The following is a 28,000-nucleotide window of genomic DNA, read 5'->3' on the forward strand; positions in this document are numbered from 1 at the left end:
GGGGCAAAGGGGAGAAAACTAAACCAAATAATAGCACTAAAGCCTCCGAGCCTATAGTAAGAAAGAATCATACCCTGTTAGTCAGTAAAAATGACTAGCATTTAAAACATATTTTAATGAGAACACTTTCTAACCATCTTTAAATAAAAATGATTTTAGGACTTAATTGCTTTCTGGTCCATGGGGCTTAGGTGCCACCGCACTATTAACTCTCCAGTGCTCTTGAGGCAGGTGTGAGCCATGTCCTCCTCTGTTGGAAGTCCTTGTGGCAACCTCAGAGGCTTGATTCTTATCAAATGTTTAACCACTTTCAGTTTCGCATTCACCGAAGGGATGTTCTTGTGAACTTGAGGAGTATGCGCCTATAAACAAAAGGAAATAGCATTAGGGATCAATTTTAAAAATGCAGACGTCCCATGTTTCAGTAAAATTAATGAAGGCTCATTCTGTCTAAATCAAACTTTCAAATACATTCCACTAACTAATACATTTAAACAAAAAATATTAAATATATAAAGTTTAAAAAGAGTCAAATTTAAAACAAACTTAAGTGCTCAAGATGACTAAAATAGTTGCATACTTTTTCTAATCCAAGCATCTTTATTACATCTTTTTCCCAATATGGACGTCTTTTTGTACTTTTTATTCTGGTAACAACGTGAAGTTTATGAGGGTGCTGTGGATCCCCACCATATTTTTCATGATCTTCAGGTGAAGGCTGAAACACCTAGAAAGGAAGAATCATACATGGTAAATTTTCAACTTATACAGTTTATATGTACCTCTGTTTTTTCCCTAAAAAAAAAAAAAAAGACCCCAAATAACTACATAATGATCTCATCCCTAATCTTTCTATAATTTTCAACTTCAAATTGAACATTTCTACTAGTCTGATTACTTAGATAGAATCTAAGAATTTCATACTCTAAGGAAATATCACACAGGCAAGGATTTTGTTTTGCTTGTTTTTTTTGAAGGACAAGGGAGAAGCAACCAGGTGCCACTGAAGAGTTTGGATGGGCACTGTGGGAACTCCTTTTTTTCTTGCTCCCTGGCCATCTTGATGGCTGCTCTCGGTTATGAGCCATCTGCACCTAAAAGGCAGGAAGATGGTGGCTGCAAAGAAGAAGAAAAAGTTGCTGGAGTTGATCAACTCTAGGCTCCAACTTGTTATGAAAAGTGGGAAGTACGTGCTGAGGTATAGACTCTAAAGATGATCAGAAAAGGCAAAGCAAAGCTGGTCATCCTCACCAACACATGTCCAGCCTTCAGGAAATCTGAAAGAGAGTACTACACCATGTTGGCCAAGCCTGGTGCCTAGCACTACAGTGGCAGTAATATTGAATTGGCACCAGCATGTGGAAAATAATAGAGTATGCACACTGGCTAACACTGATCCAGATGATGTCATTAGAAGCATGCCAGAACAGACTGGTGAAAAGTAAATCATGCAAAATTTTTCTTTAATAAAAGTGGCCAGAGCTTGGTTTAAAAACACAAACAAAAATAAAATAAAAAAAGAGTTCGAATGCCAGGAGAATGTATTAAGCACTATAAAAACTGGGCACTGTGCTGCCCCCTGCCCCTGTTCAAATGGAAGAACAAACATATAAGTCTAAACTGACAATAAAACATGAGTATTATAGGCCCTGGCCTGGTAGCTCAGTTGGTTAGAACGTCATCCCGATACACCAAGGTTGTGGGTCCAATCCCTGGTCAGGGCTCACACAAGAATCAACCAATGAATGCATGCATAAATAAGTGGAACAAATTGATGTTTCTCTCACCTCTTTCTCTCCCTCTCTCTTCCTCCCTCTCCCTCTCTCTCAAATCACTAAATAATTTTTAAAAAGCCATGAATATCGTACAAAACACGTACCAAGTAGAGTACAGGCAAATGACTATGCCTATGAGGGATCAGAAACAGCCCACAGAGCTGACATTTGAACTGATTCTCTAAGAATCAAAAGGTTCTAGGAAGCTATCCCACAGAAAAACGTCCATAAGTACATAAATCTTCCATAAGTACATGAAAAACTTAAAGGCCATATCCATGTTCCTCAACAGACTGAATACATTATGATGTATACATTCTAAATAAACCTAGTAATAAAACTAAAAACAATATGATGTAACTAGAGAAATGATAATTTTTCCTACTGGATACAATGCTGCCATTGAAACAAATAAGGTTTACTCTCTTTGCAGGTACCAACATTAGGATGGCCATAATACACTCTTGAGCAAAACAAAACAAAACCAAGAACAAAAAACACAAACCTTTTCACACCACTATGCGTATGTAGTAGGATCTTATACTTGTTTCATCTGTACCAAATACACAAGTGTATATATACGATATATACTATAAATACTGATTCTAGGAGTTACATATATATATACATATACGCGCGTGTGTGTGTGTGTGTGTGTGTGTGTGTGTGTGTGTATGCTTACATATGTATAAAGGACACAAAGACATTACATCAAGAGTCATACCTCTGGGGAATCAGACTGAAGAAAGACCAAAGCAGGTGGTGCTTTAATCATAAGGATATCATTCAATCATTAAAAGTAATAGTGTAGAAACTTACCCACTGAGAGGTTCACATTATATTGTGAATGAAGAAAGCATCTAGAGAAGCATTATACAGGGATGGGCAAAGTAGGTTAATAATAATAATAAATAATACAATAATTAATTAATTAGTTAATTAATAATAATACAATAAACTGTTTTGAGTACTTGCAACTGCAAACCTACCTTTGCCCACCCCTGTATATGAAAAATTCGCATGTTTAAAAATATATAACAGAAAAGGATGTGGAAAGTGTCACTGTAGCTATCTCCAGGTACATGGGACTTAAGTTATTTTTTGGTTCTTTGTGCTTGTTTGTATTTTTCGAGGGATTTTGAAGAGATGTTTGCCAAACCTTGCTCTAGACAATGTGCGGAAGAAGAGTGGCAGGCAGAGGATGGGGCAAAGAGAAGGAGAGAAAACAGAAAGAAACAGTGTTAAGAGTATGAAATATTTGGGAAAACCAAGTGGTTCCGTGTGGCTAACATAGAAAAAGTCATGAAAAGCAATGCAGGGGATAAAATTAAACAATATCAGGTATCCTGAGCCTTTAGAAATTTCCAGATGGGATAATAAACTATTGAAGGTTTGAAGCAACATGACCACAGTTCCAACAGATTCAGAAAGAAAACTTACAAGAGAATAAAATGAGCCGGTGGTGGGAGACTGGTATAAGGAAACCCAGTTAGGAAACATTTAAGGCCATGGTTTAAGAGCCTGAACTACAGTAGTTGCAACAGCAAAGGGACTGATTTGGACTTGGGGCAGTGAAATAGATGGGTCTGTGGAGGATGCAGAGGAGGAGGAGTTGAGGCTGACTCATGAGGTCTCCAGTCTGGGAAACCAGGTAGAAGATGGTAGCACTAACTGACATAATACAGGACGAGCACTCTCTTTTTCTAAAACTGCTCTAAAAAATAGTCTATTCATTTAAAAAAACAAAACAAAAATCAATGGGGGGCTTAGCCAGTGTTTTCTGGAAAAAAAGAAAAAGAAAAAAAAAATATGTGTACACATAAACCTGACAGAGAAAACTCAAAGATCCAATAGTGAACATAGAAAAGAAAGAGCCACAAAGACAGAGCTTGGAAGCACGAGGAAGAAGACTGTTTTTTCCTAAACAATGGTGATATGAAAATGCAAAGTACTAAGGGGAAAAACATACAGAGTAATAAACAGATTCTGAGATGATTAAAACCCACTACTCAGAGGGCAAGTGGCACATATTTATTTTTAATAATCATTTACATAAATCCTTCTATGCTCTAAACTCTGCACTACTACCTACATCCACAAATAATTTACCATAAACGTTTTCAACATCACAAAAACAGGAACCTTTTAAAAATAACATGTTTTAAAAAAAATAGTAACATTAAAAAACCCCAAAAAACTCTTGCTCTTACTTTATCTGGAATTCTTGACTTGGTAAATTTATGACGAATCCAATGTGTACAAAGGAGAGACTCCACACCTTTTGTCACAGTCTAAAATATGACATAAAACATTATTTTTTAGAACTCTGTCTAGTGCAGAAATCCATACCCATCAATTTTTAGGTGACAAAAATCTGTTTTTACCTAACCTGTAATTTTAAACATTAATCTCAGCCCCCTACATGAATCTTACCACTAACGTATTATAAAATAAAAATCCACACAATTATAGGCTTCTAGACCAGGGGTTGGCAGTATTTTTCTATAAAGGACCAGATAATAAATATTTCCATCTTGGAGTTGTACGATTTCCATTGCCAAGTCTCAACGCTGCCACTGTAGGGCAAAAATAGCTTAGACGATATATAAACAAATAGGTGTGGCTGTGTTCCAATAAAACTTTATTTACAAAAATACGTGGTGGGCTGAATTTGGCCTGCAGGCCATAGTTTGCCAAACCCTGCTCTAGACAATGTGCAGTAATTCACCTTCAACAATACAATGGAAAAGACAAGACAAAATGAGTTTCAAGTTTTCTTTCTCGTCCCAACAATTCCATCACTCCTAGTGTCCACCTCTTGTTACCTTCCTACAATCCTCCATCCTGTTTCTCTCAGTCTGCAAAAGAGAAAGGATTCACTGCCAATCCTTCATACCAGGAAACTGCTCTCTGGGTGGGCAATAATCATTCCCATCACGCCCTCCCTGTACTGCAGAGATGGCATAAACAACGAGAGAGGCGGCAGGAGGCAATGGGGAAGGAAGGCAAAGGAAAAACATAGGTTTGGACATACCACCAGCACTGGGCTTCTGTGCCTACCAGCTGTGAGAAATGAGACTCTCATCCTCTCAGAGGGTCAGTTTCCTCAGCTATAAAAAGGAGATAATACTGACCACATGGGATTAATCTGAGGTTCAGGTAATGTATGTAAAGCGCCTGACACTACTATTATCTATAGCCAGCAGAAGGTCTGTATCTAGACTCTAGCCCTCATGAATAGTTTAGGCTGCAGGACCGCAGTTTCTAAAAGAAAGACTTGGAAGAAATACATGACAATATAAACACTAACGGTCTCTGGGACATTGTTTTTCTTCTTTCTGCTTTTCTATATTTTCCCAATTTCCTAAGATTGAAGGAAAAAAAGACTACCTAAAACTTAAAAAAAATTCAGTCAGACCAAGGGGAATCAATGTTGGCCATTTTTTTAGCAGTATGTTCTCCAGGAAAAGATCTTTTGTGATTCCAAATGTTTAGGAATAAAACAGCAGATAAACCATAAATACACAAAATTAACCCTCAACATTACATTAGCTCAACATTATGAGCTACGTTTAACTTGCTCATATGTTCTGTTAATTAGAAAAGAGAAAAAAAATTTAAAAATAGAAAAAAAAAGATAACTCTTGAAAAGAAAAACTTACGTGTAGTCTGCCTGGGGGCCTCTGAACTATTGAGCGCAAAATCCCAGCCATGAGTGTGAGTGTGGTGACTGTTCTCTGCGTAGGCTGTGACAGGTAGAAAACAGATCTGTGGGTCAAATATGTCTTGGAAATGAACAGATCTCCCCTCTATTTAAAAAGTTAAACAAGTTAACTGTAAGCTTGATTGAAGTTTAAGAGTAAAATCTTGGTTATTTTAATACGATAAAGGGAAGAATTAAGTTACAATAAATGTTTAATTTGGAGTTCAGCAAAACCATAGGTAGTAATTATACATTAACCATATCCCATTTGTACCAAATGAGTTAGAGCCTCGACTGATTCAACAAAAATGGAGCAATGGGCGTAACTATTATTTAAAAAATCTTCAACAATGAGGTCAGATAAAGAATGCTTTGTTGCAGAATAAAAATATTAAAGAAATCCCAATGCCTAACATTAGAATTGTCAACCCTCTTATGTTATGTAGAAGAAAATGAATCCCAGAAAGCTCAATCATTCACCCAAGGGCACCCAGTTATCCAGGGAGCATATGGTTTGGAACTCAATTCCATTAATACCTAGTCCAGTGCATTTTCACTAAATCACAACACCTTTCTGTTAAAAAGTAAAGCAGAACTCTCTTTTTTAAACTATTCTTAACAAACACGCATTGCTTCTATGACCTAAACAAAAAAAGTCACATTTAGACACATAACAATTATAGCCTACTATACTGTCATATACTGAAAGCAGAAAGATAGGATACATGACTTCAGACCTCAAACATGACAATACAGCATAACAGTTTCTAGTTGAAATCTCCCACTGTTTGCTTGGCTGGTTGTTACATATTTGTATCGAGGCTTCCTTAGAAGAGATGCTTAGTCCCCTGGCCCTCCAATCAAATAGGTAATGGTAAATTATTTTCTCTACTATACTTCTGCCTCCCAAGTTAAATGTTATATACTAACTCAATTCATTTAGCTTCACACTTTGTTAAATCTTTTTCTGTCACTTAGAATTCAACAAAAGCCTCCTAATTGGCCTCCCTGCTTCCATTTCAACCTCCCTCTCTATAGTAGCAATCATCTCATTAAACCCTAAATCAGATCATGTCAACTCCTCTGCTCAAAACCTTCCAAAGAGCCAGGTTTGTCGCTGTTAGAGGAGGTTACACATAAGAAGGGAAGGCTAGAATAATCCATATGGTCCAATGATACAGAATTAGAGTTGGAACTCATGTTCAGCTCAATATAGATATTAATGGATATAGACACAATTATAAACATGGATGTAACATGGACTATCTGTTACCTCAGAGGACCTAAAAGCAATGGTATCCCAGTACCTTAGTTTCTAACAGAATTCTCTAATAAAAGGAACCAGGGTTCCTTGGAGAAATAGTTGAGTACATGGCTGCAGCAGGGGATATAAAAAGGTGAGTCTGGAACACTTTGTGCTAGAAAGGAACACTAGAAAAATCAAAATGATGAGGAGATGTCAAAGGGACATAGGAGCCAAATGAGAGCTTTCAATGGCTAAAGCTGAAATAATATATGCAACAAAATAAGTAACAAAGTATTGGCTTATAATCCAAACCATAAAATAACCATGAGTCCATACTGATATAATTAAGTGAACAAATTAATGAGAAGAAACAAATCTCCCTTACAGAAGAATTCCAAATAGTTTATATAGATATTCCCCCCTCAAAGAGATGAGCAAAACCACTCACCCCTTAAGTGTGGTCTGTGCTCAACGACCTGCTCCCAGAGGACAGTATAGAAAGGGGGAGAATACACTACACTAGAGAAACCTGACAAACACCATATCAGCCAGAAAGATTAACATCAACCGTGATAAAAGTCAAGTTGATAGCATGTATCCTTGATATGACAGAATTTGAATGGCACTTCACCTCTGTGGTCTTCTTCCCAAAACCCCATTAACACCACTTTTACAAGGAAAACATCAAACTCCAATTGAGGGACACTGTACAAAATACCTGACTGCCTCAAAATTGTCAAGGTTATCATAAACAGGAAAGCCTGAGAAATTATCATAGTCATGAGGAGCCTAACGAGACATGATGACTAAATGTAGTTATGCAGTATCTTAGATGGGATTCTGGAAGAGTAAACTGGACATCACATAAAAACTAAGAAAATCTGAATGAAGTATAAACTTTAGTTAACAATGTATCCATATTGGCTCATCAATTATACTAATTTAAGACATTAAAAGGGGAGACTGGGCGCAGATATATAGGATCTCTGTGCTATCTTCACAAGTTTCTAAAATCTAAAGCTATTCTAAATTTATTAAAAAATGAAAACCTCCAATGCCTGTCCATTTCAATCAGAGTGGTAGACAGTCCTAACCACTCCCTCTTAGACTTCATGGCCACTTAATCTCTTGCTCCATCACTGAACATATTGGTCCCCTTGCTGGTTCTGGAACTTGCCCTCAGGTAGGCATGCTCCCTTATACTGGCTGTTCATCCTCCTGATATTCACATGGTTAAATCCCTTCCTTCCTTCCATTTTTGGCTCAAATCTCATCTTCTCAATGAGGTCTACTCTGATTCTACTATTTAACATTTTGACCCACACCACAGTTGTCAGCACTCCCAATCCCTCTTCCTCTATTTGATTTTCTTTTCATAGCACTTATCTTCTAACATAATTGAACTATTTGTGAGGTTTGTGGTTTATTGTCTATCTCCACCCAATAGCATGTTAATTCCACAGGGTCAAGGATTTTTAAATTTTGTTTTGTTTTTGGTCTGTTCTGTCTGTTCAGATATATCCCAAGCGCCTATCTAAAGCAGCACCTGCCATGTAGTAGGCAATCAATTAACTTTTGCTCAATGAATGAAGTTTAAGTTATAGACTTCAGGTGTGACAGTCACAAGTTATAAGTTTTATTAAAAGTTATTCTTAATAATTAGGCACATAACTCTTGGACCTCGAAACAATTACTGTACAATACCTTTTCTTTTTTTATCAAAATGGTTTCTATTTTTCCCCTTTTTATTGAATTTATTGGGGTGACCCTGGTTAACAAAATGATACAGGTTTCACACAATTCCACAATACATCATCTGTACACTGTATTGTGTGTTCACCATCCCAAGTAATAACTTTTCTCTTGCACCAATGCAAAAACAGGAAAATACGTGCATCGTATGAGAAGTATGATCCATTTTCATTAAAATGTCAGTGAAAGAGTGTGTGTGTGTGTGTGTGTGTGTGTGTGTACACAGAAAAAGTGTGGAAGGTTATCAGAAAAATGTTAATATGCTCCGGGGGAAGGGGGGGCACGGACAGGCTACCAGGGCAATTTTTACTCTTTTCTTCCTGTAATATTCGATAGCTTGTTATTGCTGTTCTTTTACAATTACCATGCATATAATTGTTCTTTAAAAAACAAAACTATTTCCTTTCTTAAAGAGACATCTATGTAATGATAAATGGGACGGAGGGAGGATTGGTAAAAATGCAAAACACAAAATCCCATTTCCGAGAAACTGAGATCTCTGAAGGCAAGAAATGCCTCTGCTTTGAATTCCTGATGCCTGACAAGCACTAGGCGGATCGCTTAAGCGCCTTTTGGCAAAAACACGCAGCGCAAGCAGCTTCGGGTAGGTGGCGACCAAGACACGGCTGCAAAATCACAGCTTTCAGTAAAACGGCAAATATTTTAACTGCTAACTTCGGAAGGTTCGCCTTCTAAAATGCAGCAATTTAAAAACCAGGCAATTTTGTCTCTTCATTAAAAACAGATTAAATTACGCTGATGCCCAACTGGGGAGCCAAGCGTGACGAGTAAAACAGAAGCAGCGTAGAAAACGCGAACCCAAACCAGAGGCCCTTTCCCAGCTGTGCAGCCCTAGGCGCCCGACCCCTGGGCGCCCCGAAACCCGCTCCACGGGCCGCAGCGCCGAATCCCTCCCGCCTGGAAAGCGGGTTAGGGCGGCCCACGGCCCCCGGGCGCCAAAGGGGCAGCGTCCGGACGCAGGCCCAGCTGGGTTTACCGTGACCCGCCAGCGCAAATAAGAGAAATCAATCCGCATCTACACAGGGTGCCCAGATACGTACTCCAGGCAAAAAAGCAGTCCTTTCGGCCACGTATTTCCCACTCGCAGGCGATTGCTAAATGTCGTTAGGCCTGAACTTACCGCCGACAGGAAGCTGAACAGAGGCGAGGCCACCGAGTGCTACACTCAAATTCGGCCGTCACAGTCCCGGCGAAATGCTGCACTTTAGTTCCGGCCGAGTCCCTTTCACTCCAGCGCCAAAAGCTGAACGTTCCGGCCCGCACGTTGGTGTCACGTGATCACTACCGGAAGCGCCGCAGATCCCTGCACTTTGGCTGGGCTGGAGGCGAAGAGGAGTTCCCGGAATCATGGCAAAATCTAGGCTGGGGCTGGATCCCGAGAGCGTGGCTGCAACCACTGTGCTGAAGCGGGCAGTGGAGCTAGATTCCGAGTCCCGGTACCACCAGGCTCTAGTGTGTTACCAGGAGGGGATTGACCTGCTCTTGCAGGTTTTAAAAGGTGAGCAATGAACCCAGGAGGGAGGGTCGCAGAAAAGGGGCAGCATCCTGCTGTGTCCGGGCGGAGTGTACGAGTTAATGATTATTTTATTTTAATTTTTTTATATGTCTTTATTGATTTCAGAGCGAGGAAAGGCGAGGGACAGAGAGAGAGAGAAACATCAATGATGAGTCGTCATTGATCGGCTGCCTCCTGCACGCCCCCTACTGGGGATCGAGCCCCCACCGGACCTGTGCCCTGACCGGGAATCGAACTGTGATCTCCTGGTTCCTAGGTCATGCTCTGCCGCTGAGCCACACCCGGCTGGGCGAGTTAATACTCTTGTGCACCGCAGGGAAGCAGGCAAATACAGGTCGGATGGACTGATTTCTTTTATATATTTAATCGGTTAATATCATCAAGAAAAGGGGGGGTAGGTACTACCATAGATTTTTAAAAGGCATAACAAAATATAATATACAAGCCTTTATAGGACTTGTGTTTGAACGAACTGTAGAAGACATTTTTGGGTCAATTTGGAAAGTCAGAATATGGATTTGGTAACATTAAAATTATTAGCTTTGTCAGGCAGTAGGGTTTCTTCGAAAGCTGTTTTTAATTTTAACTTTTTAAAACTGTTTTTTAATTTTTAGAGATGCAGACTGTAGTATTTCCGGAAGAAACGTTGAAGCAAATGTGGCAAAATGCTAACAATTTTTAAAGGATGTTCATTACACTATTAATCTTACTTTTCTTTTTAACAGTTTCATTAAAAGTAAACAAAAATAAAATCACATAGTGGTAGAAGAAAAAACATTTTTTTCCATAAGATTTAGGTTCACTGTGGGTGGGGACAATGAGACTTTGTTACATAATTTTTCAGTGTTGTGAAGTACCCAAATAACCCTAACACCAGCACACTCTGTTATATAGTAGACATCCAGGAATTGTTTTAAATTGCTTCCCCCACCCTGGAGCTCCCAGTCTGGCTTAAGATCCCCCGCCCAGCTCCTGCCCCCTTTCCCTTTTAGCAGAGGGTGCTCTTCAATGTTAGGTGCTTCTCTCAACTGTAAAACTACCTTGAGCAGCACCCATTTAATGGTGATGAGGATGGTAACAGTAAGAGTATTATCCCCTATGAGTGCTGAGTGCCAGGCACTGTGCAGAACACATTAAAAGCATGATCTCAGTTCATCCTTACAGTTGTCCTATGAAGTAGGAGGTGATGTTATCCTCATTTGATAACACAAAAAATAAGTTTACTTTCCAGTTCTGCTATTGATAGAGTCACAGTTGGCAGAGTCACAACTGGAAGCCAAGGCTTTAAAGACTCTGGTGTACTGACTGCCAAAAAGAGAGATGGTGTACAGTGTTGGTCAGGTGGAGTGCTGCTCAAGTCCTGGCATTGTAGGAAGCTGAAGCAGGAGAATCACAGGAGTGCTGCTCAAGTGTGCTCCGCTGATCCTGTAGAGGTTACAGAGTCAGTGACTTGATCTTACAGGTTAAGGTACAGATGGAAAATAACTAATACAGGGAGTAAGTGCCAGGAGAGAGCTATGGACAAGTGCAGTGAGGACTTAAACAGTTAAAGGTCATTTGGGGGTGAAAAGGTGGATGTGGCTTTTGATATAGGACCTTTGGAGGAATAACTAGAATTTCAGAAACCAGACATTCAGCTAATAGTGTTCAAATTCTGTCTGTGCTGTTTAACCAGATAAGTGCTGCTTTTTGGTTTGGTGTGTGTCCTTAGAGGAAGAGTGGGAAGTAAAGATTAAAGGTAGACTGGGTCTTGGAGCACACTGTGGATGGCCTTGACTGCTAGACGTTTTAACTCATTTCATAGACAAGGAGAAACCATCTAAAGTTTTTACAAAGCAGTGATGTCATTAAAGTTACATCTCAGGGCTTGTCTCTCTTAGGAATATGCTCTTTTCCCAAATATTTGCATGGCCTACTCCCTCTCTTCTTTCAGCCTTTAAACCAGCTGTCACCTTCTTTGTGAGGCCTTCCCCGACCTCCAGGGTAACATTACAACCTTACCCAGGACTCCCTCATCCTTCTTCCTTTCTTTATTTTCTTTAATAGCACTTATCACAATCTAATGTACATGTTTTACCAATTTAACTTTACTCCCACCTGAATGATAGGGGAGAATTGTGTCTGTTTTATTAACTGCTTCACCCCCAGTGCTTAGGAGAATGCCTGGAATGGAGTACGTCCTCAGTAATTATTTCTCGAGTACATCAGTAAATATGGCAAGAGTGTAGGAGACACATTAACCTGAAGAGACTGAAGTCAAGCAGGCCAATTAAGGAGCTCCTGCAGGGATCAAGAGGAGAGGTGATAAGGGGTCTGAATGAATCAGGGAGGTGACACTAATATTAGGAAAAGGAAGAGACGGTGGAAATATTAAATTACTGGCATTGGAACATGACCGAAAAATTTGTGTGACTCACTTTATTGCAATAATTGCTTTATTCAGTGGTCTGGAACTAAAGCCAAAATATCTCTGGGATATGCCCATATGTGTATATTTGTAAACCTACATATACTTTCTGTGTTGACTGAAAGGGTCTAGAAGTAGTGCTAGGACTCCCTTAGTAGCAATGAGCATGCTTAGCACCCAGAAATTGATGGTACCATTCTCCAGTAAAAGGTACCAAGGCTCCTTGGAAAAATGGTTGCTTCCCGGGCTGGGGCAGGGAAAATACAAGATGAATTTAGAACATTTTGTACCAAAGAAGTAAGGAAGTGCTTAAAAGATGATGGGGCATGTCCAAAGAACACAGGAGCCAACATTAAAGAGCTCTCAAAGCCAAAACTGATAAAACTCGAGCAAGAAAATGATGATAGTATTGGGTTACAACCCATAGAATAAAATAAATACCCATGAGTCCATACTGATATAAATTAATAATTGAATAAATAGATGGGGAGAAGGAACGGTTCTTCCTTACAGAATTCCAATTAATAAATAGAAATGATGACAACAGAAAATCACCATTTGGCAAACGCTATAGTAATACTTGTTGCTGGCAAGGGCCATGGATGGATGCTAAAACTAATGGGTCAGAGTGATGCAAAACAGGATGTCTTTCCTCAAGATACTTATTATTACAAAGGAGAAAACAGTGGTTTTACAATAGAGAGATTTATGAACTGCACTGTAACCAAGTGATCAGAGTTAACATCACCAGTAATAAGACACATTGACATCATGTACCCACTGAGAAGGGCACAAAACTTCTGTGATTTTCTTGCCAAAAAAGCGTAACCTTAATCTAATGAGAAAACGGCAATGGCCCAAAACAAGAGACATTCTGCAAAATGGCTGACCGCTAGCTACTCTTCCTAAGTGTCAAGGTCATAAAAAGCAGAGAGAGACTAAGGAACTATTACAAATTGGAGTACACAAAGTAGGAGACATAACTAAATGCTATGTGGGATCCAGGACCAGAAAACAAACTTTCTTTATTGGAAAAATTGGGGAAATAGTTTATAGATGAGTTAATAGTGTTGTGTCAATGTTAATTTCCTGACTCTGATAACTGTACTCTAGTTATATAATATGTTTATATTAGGGGAAATTCTGGGCAAAGGGAGTGTGCACCATTTTTGCAACTTTCCATAAATATAAAATTAATTCAAAATAAAATGTTTTAAAAACTGAGAGTTTAAAATGAAATTGTTATGGAAAATATAAGCAATATCAAAAGGAAGGAACCAGAAGTGATTTGGTAACTGATTGGGTTTCGGGGTGGTGGGACTTTGGGATACAGTTTTATTGATAATGTATATTCAAAATTACCTTACATTTTGGGGTGGCTAGGAAAATGAGCCACTATAATGGAGAGATTGGAAGAGAAGCTGGTTTTGTGGAAGAAAGAAAGATATTGTTAGTCTTTTTTGATTTGCTAAGATTTCAAACCTGTGGGTGATTAGGACAAAATAGTGCGCAGACTCAGGTTTGACATGTAATAAGCCGCCTTTGTTGACTCGCCAGGTTTGGTGTGTCCAGCAGTGAGTGTCAGAGTCCCCACTCTTAAATAAAGCTGCTTCAGAGGCTTAGTACCCCAGTGGTCAAGTCCTAATTTGTGTATTTTAGGACTGAGACAAACCGTGTTAAGGGACAGGAAATGTGTGGAAGACTTGCGAAGCTGGAAACACTGCCTATACTAAACAGAAAAACTGCACTGAAACTTTGGAATATATATTTTTTAATTTGTAGGCACCAAAGATGATGCAAAGAAATGTACTCTCAGAAAAAAAATTTCTGACTACATGGATAGAGCAGAAAACATAAAGAAATACTTGGATCAAGAAAAAGAAGGTAAAGCTGCTGTTTTAGAGAATGTGTTCCTACACCGTTGACATTTCACCTTGTGTTTCTGGCTCTGCCTGTGGAGTTCTGTGTGGTGTGGACCGTTTATCCCTGGAGCTGACAGGTTTACTCTGCATTTCTGCTCTCCTGTACAGAAGCTATTCTTAACCTTTTTGGGGGCTGAGTAGAGGGTGAGGTGTTATTCAGGTATCCTCTTGAGAATCTGATGAAAGCTATAAGTACTTTTTTGCCTGCTGTTCTAAGGAATTCACAGATCCCCACGAAGCTTTTATGTGGACCCAATTTAACACTGCAGAAGAATACTGAATGTGAATCCTGTATTTAATTTGTATTTCTCTTCATAAAATGACCAGACTACTAAAGTATCTAAAGAAATTCCTGGGACTTCTTTGGGGTTTTGTTGTGAATCAAAACATTTCAGAACTATTCCTAATGATTAGAGATGCAGTAGTACTGTTCCCTATTTATTATTAGTTCTGTCCTTGTGAGCATGCGGTTTATAAACATAAGTGGCCATTTCCACAGTTGCCCAAAGTGCACACTTCTGCTGCTTTCTGCAGCCAGAGGAACTACTGTCCTAAAAAGTCAAGGGCTCCAGCCCCCAGCTGCTCTTCCTTGCTCTCCTGACTACAGCCTTCTCCCCACTTCTTCCTGGTATTCTGTACCAGCCCATACCCTAGGTACCCCACTGAGCTCCTCTGTTAGTTGGAATAAAGTTGTGTTTCCTTAACCCCAAATTGAAATCTCAATGAAATTTCCCTCGACAACATTGATGAAATATAGTAACATCAGCATTGTGGTTTGAATACATTGGGTGGAATTAACCTCTGTGGCTTGCTTGGCTTCAAAAAGGATGCATAGCTGCTAACATTGTATCTGTGGAAATATTAGGAACAGAATCCAAACTACTGGTTTTTAAACAGTTTCAAAGTACAACTGTTGTATAGATTAGGAATTACCCTTTGGGGTCATATTTTTAAAAAATCTTAAAGATCTTTGATAACTTAATAATTTATTTTGAATGAACAAACACATTGAAACTATCCTACTGATCCTCTGGCACCCTAGCCTTTGGCTTGGGTTATTGAGAAGTACTATCAATTTCTGTTTAAAACACTCGCCTACAAATTCTAAGAAAGACTCCTATACTCTGTATTATACTGCATTTATGTATTTAATACTCACTTTAGCTATTAGATTGCAAGACATAAAAGACTTAAATCGGAAGAGAAGGACCAGATAGGCACTGAATTATAGCTTACAGTTCTATTCATGGTGACAAGAATATCAGATATCTTTATACATACAGTCCTCTCTTAAATAAAGTGCCTGGTTCTTGGAATTAGCCAAAAACCTGTTCCAAGAAATCTCTGGACTTTCCCACTTGCCTGGCCTCTGGAAAGGCAGAAGTCTGCCATGTGCCTGGTATGTGGAGGAGTTAAAATTAATTTGGCCCAGCTGGCGTGGCTCTGGTTGAGCATCAACCTATGATCCAGGAGATCATGGTTCGATTCCCTGTCAGGGCACATGCCTGGGTTGCAGGCTTGATCTCCAGTAGGGAACGTGCAGGAGGCAGACCATCAATGACTCTTTCATCACTGATGTCTCTGTCTCTGTCTCTGTCTCTCTCTCTCCTTTCCCCCCTTTGGAATCAGTAAAAACATATTAAAATAATAATCTTTAAAAAAATTAATTTGTATCTGATCCTGATTAATGACTATATATACACATAATCTGTATGAAAAGAAAATAAGTCATCACTAGTTTTTTTAGTAAAGCTTGTGTTTTATAGATGGAAAATATCACAAGCAAATTAAAATAGAGGAGAATGCCACAGGATTCAGTTACGAGTCACTTTTTCAAGAATACCTTAATGAGACAGTTACAGAAGTTTGGGTAGAAGATCCTTATATTAGACAGACTCATCAGGTGAGTGTAACATACTAACGTGTCTTGAAATGTTATTTAAAATGTACGAGTTGGCAGTAACCCATCCTAACATCTTTCAGCTGTATAACTTTCTTCGATTTTGTGAGATGCTTATTAAGAGACCGTGTAATGTGAAAACGATTCACCTTCTCACCTCCATGGATGAAGTAGGTATCTGAAGGCATTTATTCTTTCATAACTTCATTTTATTCAGTTACAAGATTCAGGTCAAGCGAGGGAAGCCTGGATGTAATGCTTCAGCTAGAGCTATCTTCTTGAGGTCAACTTATCATCTAACAGTGGGCGTAAAACACCTTGAGGAAATGTGGTTGATTTTAGTGTCTTGTACCTTGCATTTGGCCACTTTGCTAAACTTTATCCAAACAGTTTGTCAGTTCAGTCTCTTGGATGTTCTAGGAGATAATCGTACTATCTACACTATTAACAGTTTTGTCTCTCTCTTTTTTCTCCCCACCAGTTATTACATGTATCTCTTTTTCTTGATTGATTGCATTGGCATTCTGGGGGGTCATAGCATGAGAGTGGGCATCTCTCTCTTGATTTTGACTTACATAGGAATGCTTCTAAATAATTCAGATTTCTAGGATTAATCTGAGGACAAGCTAGCCCCATCTGAACAACTACATAGTATTACTAAAATACATTTTAGGAGATAGGACAGAGTTATATGTCCACATTAGAAAGAACAATTAATATTTTGATAAAAACATAGCTCATAAACGATTTCATATTCTTTGAGATTAATAGACATTGAAACTAGTGTAGAATCTTTCCATTTTAATTCACCACAATACACATTGCATAGCTCAGGGATAATTTAAAATATTAATAACTAATGCAGAAAATTGTATTTTTTTCCTATTAACAGGGCATTGGGAAGGGGCAGCAAATTAGTGGCCTGAAAGAAATAAAAGAGTCACTCAGGAATCATGGAGTGCTTCTGGAATTAGAATACTCTTCTTCAATACATGACCGAGAAATTAGGTTAGTGTATAGTAATATTTCAACTTCCATGCAGTGGAAAAGTACTTTTTATTTCTGTTAAGTTTCATATAATTGCACATAAATATCCAATTTAAAGTTTGAAGTTTTTAAATAAAGCTCAGTTATAGTGTCTTTTCACTTTTGAAAAAAATCTGGCTTATTTTGTCCTGCATGTGAGTGTCATATTTTCTAATGGAATAAAATTTACATGTTCTATGTCATGTGAGAAGTAGTACTTTTCTGCCTGATGTTACAGTATTAGGAGAATTTATTTCATTCTCTAGTGATACTGATATTTATTTAATGTGCCTTTACATCTTACAGTTTATAAAATGTTCTAGTTGGATGACAATATGCTGTGTCTGTAAGGAAATAATATATGCAGTTTTTTAGTGGTATGTTTCCTCATTTAGCACGGTGCCTTTCATATCTTTATAGTGATTGCACCCCCAGTTTTAGTGAAAACTTAAGTATAACCTAAATGCAAAACAGATGAAAATGTAGCTGCTGTGGTTGAAGCAGACAGAACTCAGGATCCAGAGCTCTTCCTGCTTACATCCCCCATTGCTAGGTAGGAAACCTGAGTATACTTTGAAACCATCTATTGGCAGAACAGGAAAGTTCTATCAGCAAGCTGAAATTCAAGAGTAAGTTTTTTTGTTGCTTTTCTTTTATCCTTACCTGAGGATATGTTTATTGATTTTTAAAGAGAGAGGAAGGGGGAGGGAGGGAGAGATGGAGAGAGAGACATTGATGTGAAAGAGAAACATTGATTGGTTGCCTCCCCTATGTGCCCTGACTGGGGATTGAACCGCAACCTTTTGGTGTATGGGATGATGCCCCAGCCAACTGAACTACGCGGCCAGGGCTCAAGAGTAAGTTGTAATGTAATTGTTAAACCCTTTATCAGTTAATCAAATCGACCCATGGTTTCTGTGGACATTTTTTCGTTATAGACACAGCCCAAACCTCAGATTTGGTTCAAGTCATGCTACTGGAGGAAATGACTTTTTGTTAGGGGGAGATTTGCTGACGCTTTATACCCTACAGCTTTGCTAATTGTTTGACATAACTGTCTGGAATATAATACTATATACTAATTTCAACAGGTTCAACAATGGATGGATGATTAAGATTGGAAGGGGACTGGATTATTTTAAGAAACCACAGGTAGGATATAGCTTTATGAGTGGGCAGCACTCTTTCTGTATCATTTTAACATCGCTTTAGTCTTTTTTGTTAAAAAACTATTTTCTTTTCTTCTTAGGGTCGTTTCTCCCTTGGGTATTGTGACTTCGATTTAAGACCGTGTCATGAAACAACAGTGAACATTTTTCATAACAAGCACACACAAAAAGCATGATGGCTTGTAGCTTGATTTACATTGTGTACTTCTAAATGAATATTGGAATTTTTTTACTTTGAACAGATCATTCTTCTACTGTAAATTTAATAATAAACTTGTACATTTCTACTAATCTATGGATCCATTGTTCAGTTGTGACCATTGTTCAGTGTGACCAATCCTAAATATTTGTGTAAATACATTATACTTGTAGTGTTTTAGTCATATGGTTAATTTAAACATTTTACCAGCTTTTTTCTTACTTGGCTGCTGGACAGTGAATCAACAAATAATGAGCACCTATTAAAAAGATGAATTGGGAATTTAGAGTCCAGGAGGAAAAATGATGGATAAGAGTACTCTTAAGAGACAGATGAACTTGTGGGTCTAATATCCAGGGAAAAAGTAAAGTGTTAATTTTGTTAAAATTAAATGTCTTTGGCAGACATTCACCAATATTTAGTTATCCAATATGACCTAACTCCATAATACAAATCCACCTATTTAGTTATCCAGATGCACTTTGCAGCTCATCCATCCTTGGCTGGCATATTTGTAAAGCTTTGCAGTTTAGAATCAACTGTTCTCGGTAAGCTCATCCATCCAGATGCCAGTTGACTGGTTGGGGACAAAGACTAGGTTGCATGGAGTTAGACTGGGAGAGTGGATACAAGTAGAAGCAATGGCCAGTCCAGAAGCTTAAAGAATAAGCTAAACCAGAGTCTACAGAGAGAAAGAGTAGTACTGGTGTTGGAGAGGGCACATACAAACATCACATAAGGAGAAGACTGAAGGTTAAATTCAAGATTAAATAGTGTGGAAGACCACAGCCAGGTGGAGGGAAGCCATGGGACTAAGATTGAGCAGAGTTGTCCTGGGTGGCTTTAGACCAGGTTTATGTGTTGCCTCTGTGAGCCAGCAGGTACATGATTGAGTTGGCATAAAAGAACAAGAAGGGCTTCCAGAAAAGTTCCTGATGTTTTTCTTTGATGTTTTCAGGTTCAGGTGCCGATAATGCTGAATCTGAAAATACTCAAACTAGTTTTACCCAGCTTTATTATATGTGTCATGGGTGAAGGGGTTCTTGCCTTGAACCTCCCAAGATAGAAATCAAGAGAGGAGGTGAAAAGTCCAAAAGAAGAGGTTGACTGAAAACAAGGTGGAGGGAAAGGAGAACGGGAGGGAGCTTGATGCATCAAGGGAGCACACACTAATGAAGAATATGGCTCCTGGAACTGCTGCTGGGGTCTCGATTGGTTCTTCACCGGGGAGCAGAGCGGAGCTCTTTGCTTTCCAGGTTCCCGCCCTGGGCTGTACCAACCAGTGCAGGCACAGAGCAAAGCTCTTCGGGGAATGCCTGGAGAGAAACTTTAAATTTATTGGCTCAAAAAAATAAGAAACAATTGAAGAGCATTTCCATCTGTTTAAGAGAGGCTTGGCCTGTCTCTCATGGAAATTCCGGGTCTCAGGAGAGCACCTGGACAAATACTGGACCTGATCAAAAGTTCCTTTCTGCAGAGAATCCTGGATTATTTTGCCAGGTACCCATTGTCACGTGGAAGTAGAATGGCTTTTCATCATTCAGATGAAAATGTGTTAGACCTCCTTTGCTTTCATGTTAAAATAACTCTTGATTTCTAGAGCTTCTGGATCTGTCACTAGAGAATCAGCAATCCATAACCCTGTGAAGTTAGCTTTTATTCAACTCATAGAAATCCTGCCTAAGAGATAATGGTATTTAAGGAAGAGAGTGTACAGACATTCCATCCATTGTTCTAAATATTTGAAGTTCTATCCCCAGATCCAATTAGACTACCAGAAGGATACCAGATGCAAGTTTACCTATTAAACATATCGAGAAATGTGCAAGAACTATATTAAAAAAAAAACTATAAGCTTTACAGAAGGGTATAAAAGAAAACTAGAGTAACTGAAGAGACAAATTCTATTCCTGAATGGAAAGGCTTAGTAAGATGTCAGTTCTCTCTAAGTTAATTTATAAGTTAAATGACAAAAGAGACTACAGTAGGAGACTTGCTTGACAAGCTATAAAGACAAAGCTACACATTTTTTTAAAGAATATCTGGGCATAAGAATGGCTAAATAAGTCAGTGGGAGGTGAACCAAGGTTAGGAAGAGCTCAGGGCTCCTAAGAGTACACTAGGCTTGATTCAGTGGGAGAGGGCGGGCAGATAAGAAGACAGGACAAACGGAGAATTTAGAGTTTAAGGTAGAGGCGGCAAGAAGCCTGGGTTGTATTCCCCAGAGGTAAGAAAAAGAACTCGGGTCAGAGTGTCCAATGTAAACACTCCCAAGATGGTAAGAGAGGCAGGAGCTAAAATATAAATGCACGCCAGGCATTACAGTTAGGGAGGAAAAAGACGGTATCCGGGAGGTCAGAAAATACGGACAAGGGTAGGTGATAGACACAAATGGGAGAAGTTACTGAAAAAGACTAGGCCCTTTTAATTTTAAGAGACATACAATGTACACTGAAAATTTTAATTTTCTCAATGAACCTGCTGTCAATATTAACTTCTGTGCAATCACATTATTCCCTTAATTTTTTCACAGAGAATATTCCACTTACTGTGTAGCTCGTCATCTTCTGGACATGTTCTATGTAATGTATTTATCAGCATAGTAGTTTCAATTGGGCAAAACTTACTGCCAATAAAACTTGAATTTAATTTGTCACGTATTTCCAGTGGCAACCAGTGATCAGGTGCTTCAATGTTACAAGTTTCAATTCTCCCGTTCTTTACATCTATGAGAACTTTAATTTCCAAGTGTGACTGTTCATGAAGCACATTAAAGGAAGTTTTTATACTGAACTTTGGAGTTTTGCCATAGATCCATTCCCAAGTCTGCAGTTCTTTGGCTTTGCTATTTATTCCAGGAAACTGTGCCTCGTCTGACGGGTTTATCAGGTTGATGTGATTATCAATCTGATGATAAGCAGCATACTCTGCAGCAACAGCATTTATCAGTACTTCACTGGTCAGAGTGGGGTCTTTTTCCAACAGGCTTTTTACTAAGGCAGGTATGCTAGCCGTGGCATTGCTCGTGATCCCTTGGTAAGGGCTCTTGAGCACAGACGACAAGAGGGTCCCATCGGTACTACATAACAAAGTGCAGTGGTGATAAGCAGCAGTCCGGCCAATCTTGGAAGCTGTTCCTGAGATTTTAAACTGTCCGTCAAGTAAAAGGTCAAACCTTTTGGTAGGCTGCACGTCCAGCTGGGGTTGGACGGCATTCAGAGCTCTCACAACTAACTTTAGATTTTCCATCCGGTTATACTTTTTTTTGGTTGTAAAAAAAGTCATATTGATATTACCCATATCATGGTAAACTGTGCCTCCTCCACTTCTTCTCCGAGCCAGTTTTACACCTTTTCCTCTCATCAGATTCAGGTTACATTCCTGCCAAGGATTCTGATGCCTACCGATTACAACAGAGGGAGAATTTCTCCAAAAGAACAGAACCGGCTTGCCTTCTAGGTTCATGTGCTCATGGATCCAGTCTTCCACAGCCAGGTTTTGGTACACATCACTGGACACCGACTGTAAAATGAGCCCACTTTTGACTGTACTTTTAAAGCCAGTTGCTGGGACCTTGAGGTTACAAAGTAACTGGAAGCAATTCTTCTTTGAAAATGGGATCAGCATGCTTTTAAAAATGGAAGACAAATTAATTGAGAAAAGGAAAATTAAATTGTTTTCTAGTTATCGATTCTTTGCTATTTAATCCAAACTTCTGTAATTCTCTATCTGGGACAGTTGCTTTTCTTGCCTCTTAGCTTTACCATTCGTCTTTAGCAATTCTACAACAGAGTACTCAAAGGAAATAAATGAAGACAAACCTCAATTTCCGTTGAAATGGCATAAGGGAACAGATTTTGCAAACAATAAACCTGTAAATATATTATGTAATATATATCAAGGCCAAACCAGTTATTTTGGATTCACAGGTAATACATGTTCATTGAGAAAAATGAGAATATATAGATAAGCAAAAAGAGCAAATTAAAAGACTCCATACCACCACCTGGAGGTAATCACACAATTTGGTGTATACCCATTTTTCTCTGCATGTGTAACACACACATACTTTCCCCCACAGAAGTAGAACCATACTATTATTTCATTCAACATTAAATCTGTTTTTACATCAGCTTTAATGTTGTGTAATATTCCACTGTCAGATACACCACAGTTTACTCAATCAACCTCTTAGTTTGTAATTTTAGGTTGTTTCTAGTTTTTCTGTGTTATCAACAATGTATTCTTAACATCTCTGTGGAAAGCTTTAATTATGCCCTTATATTTTTAAAATAATGCCTATCTGACATTGAGATATATTATAATTTACTGGCAACAAAACGTTTAGCTCAACATTAGATTAGGATGGATCCTCTGAGATAGGTCGAGGGGAGAGACAATCCAAGTAGCAGGTTATGTGGAAAGGCTATGAACAATTTTATTATGCTTGGATACTTTACACTTTTTTTTTTTTTAAAAGCAGTGCTGATGAAATATTATGTGGCAAAAGGCTGAAAATACTAGCTACACAAATGAAGTATTTTGACTAGTTATGGTCATAAAGAAACCATTTTGTTCCAATTCTGTTTCTTAGGATGGTCATAATTTTCCTTTAGGTTAAAGAACTGGGATAGAATGGATTAATAAAGTCCATAACTAGGCCAAATTCTTTTGTAGTTAAAGTCCATAACTAGAACAAATTCCCAGGTTAAAGAGTTTCACCACTCTGATATATTTTGATAAATTATGCTATGGAAAAGTTGAACCAATTTACACTCTGTCCAGAAAGGTCAGGAGAGTTTAATAGAGGAAGGGATGCCTGAACTGTTTTGAAATCTGACTGTGTTTACCAAGTGGATGGGAGTAGCACATTCCAAGCATATGCAAAGACAAGGAATCATCTAATAGTAAGGCATGTTTTGGGGACTCTCTTCCCAGGGACAGAGTTACACTACTAGTCTTCTAGCTCCAATAACATCTATGGCTACACTGCCCTAGGGAGTCTCTGCAGCCAGACTGCATTTTTTTGGTTAAACCCTTTGTTCTTAGTTCTGTTTGAGTTGGATATAGTCCTTCATTCACTCACCCAATATTTATGGAGTGCCTACTAGGCACAAGGAAGTAAGGGAACAGAGAAGGAGAGGAGACAAATTCATGTAATTTTAAAACATTTGGACTTTTTCTAAAAGCAACTGGGTTCTATTGAAGTGTTTTAAGCAGGCAGAAGTTAAGCCAGGCATTAAACAAAACTAGCACTGCCAGCAGTGTTGAGCATGAATTAAAGAAAAGCTAGACTAGGGGCAGGGAGACCAGTTAATAGACTATTGCAGCTGCCCAAGCTAGAGATAAGGAGGGCCTGAACTAGGGTAGCAGACATAAAGGAGGGGATGAATATGAGACATTTAAGGTCATAGACTGGTTCTTGTCTTCAAGGAACTTACAATCTACTGGGAGATAATTAAAAAGCAATTAAGGCAATAATTAAAATAGTGTCATAAGTGCTGTGATAGGGTAAGTACATTAGAGGGCGTTTTATTCCTCAAATTAGTGGAAGTGACATTGAAGCTTAGATATAAAGGGGTAAGGAAAAGTGTGACAACAAAGTGTAACAGCTTGGAGGAAAAAAGACCCATTCAAAGAATTTAATTCCAATGGCTGACACTTAGGATGTACAAGACCACTGGTACTTAAGGGGGCAAGATCGGAGAGCTGCAAGATACAGGAGGCGGGAGAAGTAGAGGTCAGATTATCCATGTTAAATGCTTAACTTTACCCTGAGGTCCATGGAGGAGGTGCTGAAGAGTTTTAAGGAAGCAGGAAGATCAGATTTATACTTCAGAGATATCACCTAGAGATTTAAGCACAGGGAATCTATCATACTTGGTAAGTGGTTGAATGGGGATGAGAGGCAGAAGTCAAGGGTCTTTTATGGTATAATGATTACAACCTCAAGCCAGAGTGACAGCATTCAAATCCCAACTCTGTCTCTTACCAGCTGAATGACCTAAAGCTGACTTTTACTGCGCCTCAGATACTGTATCCCTAATATCTGGGTAAGGACAAGACTCATCAGGATTAAATGAACTAACGTGTAAAGTGCTTATAAGAACGCCTGGCACATAGAAAGTACACAACATGTTAGCTCTTTTATTAATTTATGCCCTGATTTCTGGCCTGGCAAATGGATGGAAAAAGGTGACGTTTCCTGGGACAGATTTCATAGAAAGAGGAAGTGTGGGGTAAAGATAATTGGCTCATTTTGACAGTGTTAAACTTGAGAGTCTATGGTTATCCAGCAGCCAGTGGCACACAGCTGAAGAGATGGTAACTGAGGCCATGGGAAGGGACTGGATTGTCCAGAGAGGGTTCAGTGAGAAGACATGAGAGCCTTAGAGCCTCAAAAAGCAGAAACATTTAAGGGATATGCAGAGGTAGGAGGGAGAGCTCCCAAAGGAAACAGAAGAAAAGGAAGACATTTTAAAATACGGTATTATAGAAGCTTCAAGGAGACATGGTTAACATTGCCAAATGCTGAAGATAGATAAAACGAGGGTTGAAAATTATCTACTTGAGATAATAACATCAAGATTATTAGTGATGTTGACAAGAAACATGTTGAGTAAAGTGGAGACAATTATATTCTAGGTGCAAATTGGAAAAGCTCTGGTCATGTGGAATGCGGAGTTAGGACACAATTTAAAATGCAAGAGAACTGAGCATGTTTAGATCCTGATAGGAGTCAGGAGAGGGAATGAGGGTGACATTGGTTAAGGGATAAAGTGGTGTTGTTGGACCCAGAGTTCAGACAGGGAGGGAGGCAGCCTCGACAGCAGACAGGATCCTTTCATTGTGATCCAAGGGAGACATAGTAACAAATAGTGGTGGATGTTAACATGCTGAACAGTGTCTGTGGATTTGTAGATTCTCAAAGGCCCTGTGACACATCCTTCCCTAAGGTTAAGGCTCTGATTGTTGTCTGCATATGCAGAGGGTGGGAGGACAGCAAAGTGGTTAAGAACTTAAGGTCCCCTCTTCAGTTTTATCCAGATATAATTGGCATACAGGTATACTTCATTTTACTGCACTATGTTTTATTGCATTTTGCAGATAATGAGTTGCATCAGTATGGAGGCAAGACCCTCCACCAGACAAAAGATTACAACTTGCTGAAGGCTGAGATGATGGTTAGCATTTTTTAGTAATAAAGTATTTTCAGATTAAGGCATGTATGTACATTATTTTTTTAGACATACTACTGTTGCACACTTGACTACAGTGTAAACATAACTTTAAAAAAGTTTTTTATTGATTTGAGAGAAAGAGAGAAACATCAATTTGTTGTCCCACTTATTTATGCATTCATGGGTTGATTCTTGTATATGCCCTTACTAGGGATCAAACTTGCAACCATGGCTCATCTGGATGAGACTCTAACCAACTGAGCAAACTGGCCAAAGCATATAGAGCTTAAATTTTAATCCTGGCTCTGCCACTTCTAACTGAATAACCTTAGGCAAGTAGTTTAACCTCTAGCTGCTTCAATTGCCTCATTTACAAAATGTTCCTACCTCATAGAGTGGTTAAGAGAATTAAATGGGGTGACATGCATTAAGCACTCATGCCTGGCAAATATGCAAAGCTCTACTCCATTAACTGTTGTTATACAGTTCTCACCTTCCCATCTCTGTTCTCACACTGTTTGTCATATGATACGTATTCCCTCCAAGACCTTAACAGAAAAGTATACAAAGATTTCTAACCAAGACACATCAAAGTTGCATTTACCTTGGTTAATTAACGATAGTGCAAGATACTGACTTTGGTCAAAGATGTGATCTTGTTAGGATTCCAGAACTGATCCAATTCATTGACAGTGCTCAGAATATCTCTGTTCATCCAGGCGCTGTGTATACACTGTGAATGAAACACAACAAAGGTTATTAATTCAACGAATCTGGCATCTACTACAGGACAGGCATTGCTCTTGGCAGGTGGGGTTCATGAATGAACCAAATAAATAAAGGTGACTAGGGCAATAGGAAAACGAAAAAGGCTTGGAAAGGGAGGATTGCAAAGGTGTATGTAAGAGGAACTGGGCTGCAATTTTAAATAGGTTTGTCAGGCTAGGCTTCACTTAAAAAGGGGCATCTGAGCGAGGATTGAGAGTGCTGAGGAAGTCAGGCTGAGTGACCATGTGCCAGAAACTGTTCTAGGCACCTGAACACAAATAAGCCCCTGAGAGGATGTAACATTTCACCCGAGCCCTGAAGAATGAGAAGAATCACTCAGCTTGAGAAAAAGTGGAAACAAAGGGATGTCTGAAAACACCTGAATGCCAATTTATTAGTTTACAGAGAACTGTAGGCAGTCCAGCCGACATTCAGATCAGCTTCTCCAACCTACCATCATTTTGCTTGGTGAATACAGAATCCGAAGAGAAGGACTGAGTTACAGGATTTCACTGTCTGATGGGACGAGCCCTTTGGAAACCACCTTGTAAACTCCTGCGCTCTGGACAGATCCTGCTATTAAAACCAGGACATCCTCTCTCTCCTGGAGGAGGCTTGGATTCATCTGCGACAGCGGCACCTCTCGTGCTTCATGCTTCAGTAACAGGCCCTCCAACTGAATGACACTCTTTCGTCGTCAGGATAGTCAAGACTGAAGGCCTGGTAAACTTTTGTTAATTTCAACTAACTCTGCGTGTCTCGACTCTCACCTTGTAATGATGAACTGTAAAGTTTTTCCCCAGAGGAATCTTGTTTCCATGTTCCAGGGGACGCGTTGCACTGCCGAGCACGCTTCGTCTCCTCCGCGATCAGAGGGCAAAACACAACACAGTCCTCCTTATCCGCCCAGGCAGGCCCAGCTCCTTCGAAGCGCCTTTCCGAGTCGTTCTGCCAGCTCTGGCGGTGCGTCCCTTACCCAGAGTCTCTCCACAGTCGTGTGCACGTTTGATTTCGCCTTTTGGGCTCCGTGGGAGCGCGCCCGGCTGGCACCCGGCACGTCTTAGCTTTTACCCTAAGTGGGTAGTGGGAAGAAACCTTTCCAACCACCGAGCTGACTATTCCCAAGGGCTGAGGGCAAACTGCGGCGCCTCCGGCACCAGCGCGCGGAGCCCCGCCCGGGGGCAGGGTCCCACCTTCCCGCCCGCCCCGGGCCGCCGCACCCCGGAGCCCCGCGGGCGGCACAACCTACCTGCCGCTTCCCGTCGCGCGGGCTCCGGCCACGTCAGGACCTGCGCGGCCCCGACCCTGAAGGCTGCGCGCGCAGCGGACGCGCCCCCGCCACGCCCCCGCCCAGACACCGCCCCGGAAGTGGCGCGGGAGGCGGGGCCTCTGCCCCGCGCGGTCCGTGCGGGACT

General features: G+C 39.7%; 3 protein-coding genes and 1 pseudogene across 11 annotated transcripts; 2 read left to right on the forward strand and 2 right to left on the reverse strand.

Moving 5' to 3' along the window:
- Nucleotides 1-77: 77 nt before the first annotated feature.
- Nucleotides 78-26,512, reverse strand: MRPL30 (mitochondrial ribosomal protein L30). 5 transcript variants are annotated; one of them, XM_081120825.1, is made up of 5 exons: nt 26,422-26,512; nt 5,438-5,521; nt 3,986-4,066; nt 581-727; nt 78-362 (listed from the first exon to the last, which is right to left on the reverse strand). In XM_081120825.1, exons 2-5 carry the CDS (start codon nt 5,486-5,488, stop codon nt 156-158), a joined length of 486 nt encoding a protein of 161 aa, XP_080976951.1. In that variant the 5' UTR covers nt 5,489-5,521; nt 26,422-26,512; the 3' UTR covers nt 78-155. The 5 variants fall into 5 exon arrangements, with proteins under 5 accessions (XP_080976951.1, XP_080976954.1, XP_080976950.1 ...); XM_081120828.1 differs by lacking the exon at nt 26,422-26,512 and adding an exon at nt 9,618-9,742 and having other exon boundaries at nt 5,438-5,543; XM_081120824.1 differs by lacking the exon at nt 26,422-26,512 and adding an exon at nt 9,618-9,705.
- On the forward strand, nt 1,110-1,445 carry LOC308548770 (large ribosomal subunit protein eL30 pseudogene; annotated as a pseudogene). The gene has a single exon. The product of its transcript is annotated as a large ribosomal subunit protein eL30 pseudogene (transcript).
- On the forward strand, nt 9,778-18,728 carry MITD1 (microtubule interacting and trafficking domain containing 1). Of its 2 annotated transcripts, XM_081120822.1 has the most exons (7): nt 9,778-9,995; nt 14,203-14,304; nt 16,109-16,245; nt 16,326-16,412; nt 17,135-17,250; nt 18,360-18,420; nt 18,518-18,728. In XM_081120822.1, exons 1-7 carry the CDS (start codon nt 9,845-9,847, stop codon nt 18,611-18,613), a joined length of 750 nt encoding a protein of 249 aa, XP_080976948.1. In that variant the 5' UTR covers nt 9,778-9,844; the 3' UTR covers nt 18,614-18,728. The 2 variants fall into 2 exon arrangements, with proteins under 2 accessions (XP_080976948.1, XP_080976949.1); XM_081120823.1 differs by lacking the exon at nt 16,326-16,412.
- Nucleotides 10,672-27,906, reverse strand: LIPT1 (lipoyltransferase 1). Of its 3 annotated transcripts, XM_081120820.1 has the most exons (4): nt 27,835-27,884; nt 27,356-27,657; nt 26,422-26,550; nt 21,079-22,264 (listed from the first exon to the last, which is right to left on the reverse strand). In XM_081120820.1, exon 4 carries the CDS (start codon nt 22,261-22,263, stop codon nt 21,142-21,144), a length of 1,122 nt encoding a protein of 373 aa, XP_080976946.1. In that variant the 5' UTR covers nt 22,264; nt 26,422-26,550; nt 27,356-27,657; nt 27,835-27,884; the 3' UTR covers nt 21,079-21,141. The 3 variants fall into 3 exon arrangements, 2 of the variants coding, with proteins under 2 accessions (XP_080976946.1, XP_080976947.1); XR_013997670.1 differs by lacking the exons at nt 21,079-22,264; nt 27,356-27,657 and adding an exon at nt 10,672-11,438 and having other exon boundaries at nt 27,835-27,906; XM_081120821.1 differs by lacking the exons at nt 27,356-27,657; nt 27,835-27,884 and adding an exon at nt 24,410-24,484 and having other exon boundaries at nt 26,422-26,500.
- Nucleotides 27,907-28,000: the final 94 nt, after the last annotated feature.

The sequence above is a fragment of the Miniopterus schreibersii genome, assembly GCF_964146895.1.
Source record: "Miniopterus schreibersii genome assembly, chromosome: 19".
NCBI classification, from domain to species: Eukaryota; Metazoa; Chordata; class Mammalia; order Chiroptera; family Miniopteridae; genus Miniopterus; species Miniopterus schreibersii.